The following is a 5081-nucleotide window of genomic DNA, read 5'->3' as shown; positions in this document are numbered from 1 at the left end:
GGCAATTGTGGAGTTAAGTCATCCTTCAAAATTTGGCACTTGAAACAAGGGTGATAAACACACCTTATCGAATTGGATTGAAGGTTTCTTAAAGGATTCTAAGGAGTCTTCCCAAGTGTAGCCTAGTGCCTATTAAAATCAAAAATATATCTATATAGTGTTTGCCTATTCTATAGGGATTCAACCTAATCTTCCCTATCATCTTACATAAATGTAAACAACATCACATCGAGACAACAAAATTTTGATTCTGCTACACACCTTTCATTGTGTATCTCTCTGTAATCTTGCCATTCCTTGATTGTGATAGTCAACCTACTATGGTGTGCCTTGTTGAAAGGCCAATATGCGTCCAACTCACTCTAAGATGACAATGCCAACTTGTACTTGTGGAAGCAAATGAATGCGATTGCTTCTACATTTGAAAACATATTTCACTATGGCATATGTTGAAGAGATGATTTGTTGTATGGATGTAGCAAGCAACACTTCAAATCTACTCACAAGACTACTTGTGAAATATCTGACACCATTCGTCAAGTTCCCTCTTTCAAAAAGCTGGTCTCCATGGAGATACAAGAAGGCACAATCACCAATTCGATTTGTTAGAAATCTTTGGTAGTCCTACACGTCACATTTTAATTCAATACCTGCTATATGGTCCTAATGTGGAGTTGTTGGCCGCAGGCTGTGGAAGGGGAAGAGAAAATGAACAACTAGATTAATGCAATCCTTCCTTGGGTTGGTCTGGCATGATGCCAAACCACTTTGGAAACCAGTTTTGTAGTAAGAAATGAATGTGAGGTCCTGTTTTTGTCTTTTACTTACATTTGAATCACATTAAGTGTACAATCCGTAAAAAAGCTACTTACAAGCTTTACATGGGTGGCGTGGCAAGCGTCTGACCATGCATGGGGTTGCCAAATGGAAGCTGACAATAATAAGCCAACAATTATACCCGGAGCCGAGATCTCTGCGTAGGAGCAGCCCTTTCACATCTCATCTGATGCAAGATAGTCCCACGGCTTCTCTGCAACATATTATTGAAGTTCGTCTTCCGGTTCACAGCTACAATGTTGAACATGACCAGTTCAACCCAGTCTCAGTAAGTTATAGTAGGGGGTTTTATAGTATCCCTCTTATTTGTACATCTGTGATGGTATATGTACTGTGAACTACACTGCTGATCCAACTGATCGGTAGACGGGTATAATGGGTTGAATGATGAGTTCGCAAAAGCACAGCTAGCAATCCCAGCTGACGTGGTTTGCAATATACTTAGGCAGATCGATATCGTAGCCGGCCATAGTGCTTTCCTTAGTAAGATGACCTTCACCAATGCATTCCTGTTGACTGAAAGCAGGAATATGATCGGAACAAGTGTAGAGATCAGAACCCAACGTGGTCGAGGCTGCCATATCATTGATGATGGGAAAATGGTTATACTGAGAAGCAAAAGATGAAGAGTGGTGATCCATAGTAGCATAACTGTGGCGTGTAATCTCAGCTTCTTGAGGCTGTTGATGTATATGCTGATGATCATGACTTGGGAGCTGAAAGAATATAGGGTCTAGGTCAAGTACATTCCCATAATTCCCATCAAGAGCCGTCAATGATTCATAGGATGGGCTTTGCAGTAGCAAGCCAGATATTAATGCTGCTGACAGGCCACCTGGCTTAACATTATTTATATCCAAAATCTGATTGAGGTAATTAGGGTTGTTGTGGTCATGCGTATCGTATGGAAGACCTGGCCAGTTACATGCAGGGGAAGACGAGGAACATGAGCTGTCAGCTGCAGCTAGTTCAACTGCTGATGTTACATTTGCTGCGGGCGGTTCCTGCTGCTGCATCAACGGTTCAGAATCCGAGCCTCCAAGCATCTCCTGAAGCTTGCTGGATTGCAACAATAGCCCGAGAGCAGACGTACTACTTGATATACCATTTGGCTGACTCGAACTGATCTCATCGATATAATCCTTCGTCCTACGGGTTATCTGACTCCCTTTGAACCCAGTCGAGGCTAAATTTTGCATGCTCTCATGCTGAATATATTGATTATTGACGTCACTAGACGTATAGCCAAGAGGGGAATTACCATAGCAGGTGAGTATAGTAGCATCATTGTGTCGAATAGGCACAGTAGGTTTCTGCCAGGGCCTGGAGTTAGACCGAATCGTTTCCCCAGAGTTGATAATTTCTAGGGCTTGCTTGGAAGCAGAAAGCGATGATTTTATAGTGTCAAGCGGACGATTTTCGGGGAGAAGTGATGCCACAAGCTGGTGCAGGGATGATGATCCAACATAACTAGAAGTAGAAGAAGGGTCATTCAACAGCACTCCATTTATAAGCGGGGGACCAATGGCGCCGCCGCGCAGATCATGATCATGGCCACCAGGGTTCACTACTTGACCGCCATTAATTGCTCTGCACGTTGTTCCGGGCTGCAGCCACCTTGTATAACGTGCCAAGTCAAAATTCGTGACTGCATTCACACCCCGGTACTCTATGGCCGCGATGTCATATGCGACCGCAGCCTCTTCCTCGGTGCCTTGACAATTGTCATCATGGTAATAAGTAAACAGTGAGGTTGTATATTCAAATGCTAGCTGTCGCTCCAGATGGCAATCAATCGTAACAATTGTAAACAGGATGATGGACAGTTAATATAAACTTACTGTAAGTTCCGAGATACAGATATTTGTTCCCGAAGACCCGTCCTATCCGAGCTTCCCAACGACCATTATGATGGTGCCTGCAAATTCTTGCGATGTCAAACTCGTTATCGTAAGAAATAAGTCTCACAACGATGTTTATGATGTGATATACGGCTGCACCTGGCAACACCACGATACTTGGAGACACCTCGAGAGAAACCGTTGCTTTTCCTGTGAGAGAGAAAGAGAAGGGGGGGGGAGGGAGAACCAGGAGAACCAGGAGGAGGAGGAGGAGGAGGAGAAGCAGCAGAAGGACGAGGAGGAAGGCCGGGGAGAGAGAGAGATTAGTTCACCGCGTCTTGAAGCTGCACCATCATAATAGACTATGGAAATCGAAAAATCAAACAATATTTACCTCCTTAGGCTGGCAATGTACTCTTCCTTAGATTGAGCTTGCATATCATCTATATCCTTTACATAATCATACACCTACAAGTTTGATACTGAATGTTATGCACATGTCAAGTTACAAATCTATTACATCTAGCTCCTAGAGAGTGGATTCCACTAATCGGCATAGTCTAAGTAGCAGTTGCATGACGGATTCCGTCCATCTATGAATTTCTCTAAGGTAGGAATATGTCGCTCACAGGGAAGTTGAGGGTAGTCGTGGGACCCCAATACTTGAGAGCGGCGAGGTCGTACGCGTGAGCAGCAGCCTCTTCATCGTCGTAAGCTCCTGCGACCATTTTCGGCATAACCGTTATGAGGCCAGAAAACAAACCATACACACAGATGTAGTAGGCATAGCAGTATAGACTGATAAACATTCTTAGGCTGTAGGGCAAGGACGCACCTAAGTACACTGTTGTTCCGGGGATGCAGGATGTCATTTGCACATGGAAAATAAAGATCACAATGACAAGAGTCGGAGTCAAAACAGGGTGGAGCGTTATGACGTGCTTTGAGATGAGTTAAAACAGACATGAGCAGGTTATACATAAACTCGGAGGTAACCTTGTTTGCCTTTCTTGTTCTGTGTTTGATTCCAAGAGTTCTTGTCCCACAGATGCGCTTCGTATCTGCCCGTCCATCTGTGTCTGCACAGGATAACAAAATACATCAAGGAATGAGTCTATCTAGCCTATACCTAGCTAGGTTGTACCAAGGGGCATGTTATAAGTTTGTAATTCTGATGGCCAGCTGTGAGCCGTGAACCGCACGACATTTTCTGTGAAAGTGAACCATTTTTTAGGTGCGTACTGTCATCCATCACTATGATCGCCCATCGTACTAATGGGTTGCTGTCCAACCCCTGATCTGTCAGTCTAGAAACCAAATCTTGTCGCAAGACGCAACACTCAGCATCTCGATTCTCGAGTAATAATTACACGGCGGTCCGCAACCTAAATTGGACTTTTCTCGATTGTCTGCTCTACTAAAGCTTATGTTAGGAGAATTAGGGGTATAATCTGCTAAATTATTGCTGCCAAACGAGCTGGTGCGAAGTATTCAGTTGCTGAGGGGTAGTACCGTGTGACTCCTCTGTATCGGGAGCTTCGGCGCCCTGTCGACGCAGCTGTAGGAAGTGCTAATTTGTGTGTCTTAGAGGGCGCCGACCTACGAGAGCGCTTGCCGGCTCGGGTGGTATAAGGCGCAGCTGCGGGCGCAGAATTATCAGATGCAACTGCAGTGGTATGGCCACCGATCTGGTGCAGGTCGGCGTCCAGGTACTCGGCCGACGGCGGCATGGTAGGATGTGTTTTGGATATTGGGTTGTGATAACATGGATCGGTACAATCGGCCTGATGTGGGATATGAGACCCGCGGCTGGGTATAACTAGGGTTGCGACACAGAGAGAGAGAGAGAGAGAGAGAGAGAGTCCAGCTTCAACAGCAATCTAGGAAGCTAGGAGCAATATCTTATAGAGAGACCACACAGACAGAGGGACAGAGGGGGGATGTTGATTTTCTTGCACAACGATTTGTAAGAATCAGAGCCGGTATGATAGCCGGCGGCCGAATGCCGGCTGTACCAGGATGAAACCGCCCGGCCTCTTTTCTGTCTTGATAGTCCTCGCTCCTCGCCCTCACCTGTCACTCCAAGTGGCGCTTTAAGCAGCTTTTGGCTTAACGAAAGAGCTTTCATTCATATTCTCAGGAAACGCAATTATCACCATGCACAAAGAGAATAACCCTAATAATTACCTTCACGCAATTATCCTCCTCCAGAAATATCATCCCTACAGTACCCACACGTACGCCCGCCCGTGAGGCTGATGCACTATATGCAGGATGACTCATGATGATGATGGTGATGATGCATGGACGGCCACACACACACCCACACATTTTATATATGCGTGTCGGACGGCATCCATCATTCCTCATTCCTGTGGACTTTTTATTCTATACTTCCTTGCT

The 5081-nt window shown here is 45.3% G+C and overlaps 1 protein-coding gene across 1 annotated transcript; it reads right to left on the bottom strand.

The window, feature by feature from the left end:
* Positions 1 to 677: 677 nt before the first annotated feature.
* On the bottom strand, positions 678 to 4774 carry LOC148028607 (uncharacterized). The gene is made up of 8 exons (XM_087688579.1): positions 4191 to 4774; positions 3675 to 3757; positions 3514 to 3522; positions 3308 to 3396; positions 3073 to 3146; positions 2838 to 2888; positions 2679 to 2755; positions 678 to 2551 (listed from the first exon to the last, which is right to left on the bottom strand). The coding sequence occupies exons 1-8, from the start codon at positions 4406 to 4408 to the stop codon at positions 1245 to 1247; spliced, it is 1908 nt and encodes a 635-aa protein (XP_087544705.1). The 5' UTR covers positions 4409 to 4774; the 3' UTR covers positions 678 to 1244.
* Between the last annotated feature and the right edge of the window lie 307 nt (positions 4775 to 5081).

This window comes from Lygodium microphyllum, chromosome 11, assembly GCF_053477565.2.
Source record: "Lygodium microphyllum isolate KBCC chromosome 11, Lygodium_microphyllum_v1.1.10, whole genome shotgun sequence".
Taxonomy (NCBI): Eukaryota; Viridiplantae; Streptophyta; class Polypodiopsida; order Schizaeales; family Lygodiaceae; genus Lygodium; species Lygodium microphyllum.
The sequence above is the reverse complement of the archived record's forward strand: the minus strand, read 5'-3'. Positions and strand labels throughout refer to the sequence as shown.

Bases quoted from the DNA above. Each gene is read 5' to 3' on its own strand.
- LOC148028607 (XM_087688579.1), bottom strand. From the start codon at position 4,408: ATGCCGCCGTCGGCCGAGTACCTGGACGCCGACCTGCACCAGATCGGT. The intron at 2,889-3,072 runs GTAAATATTGTT...TCTCTCTCACAG, and splicing joins TACATTGCCAGCCTAAGGAG to GAAAAGCAACGGTTTCTCTC. The intron at 2,552-2,678 runs GTAAGTTTATAT...ACAATTGTCAAG, and splicing joins TCTGTATCTCGGAACTTACA to GCACCGAGGAAGAGGCTGCG.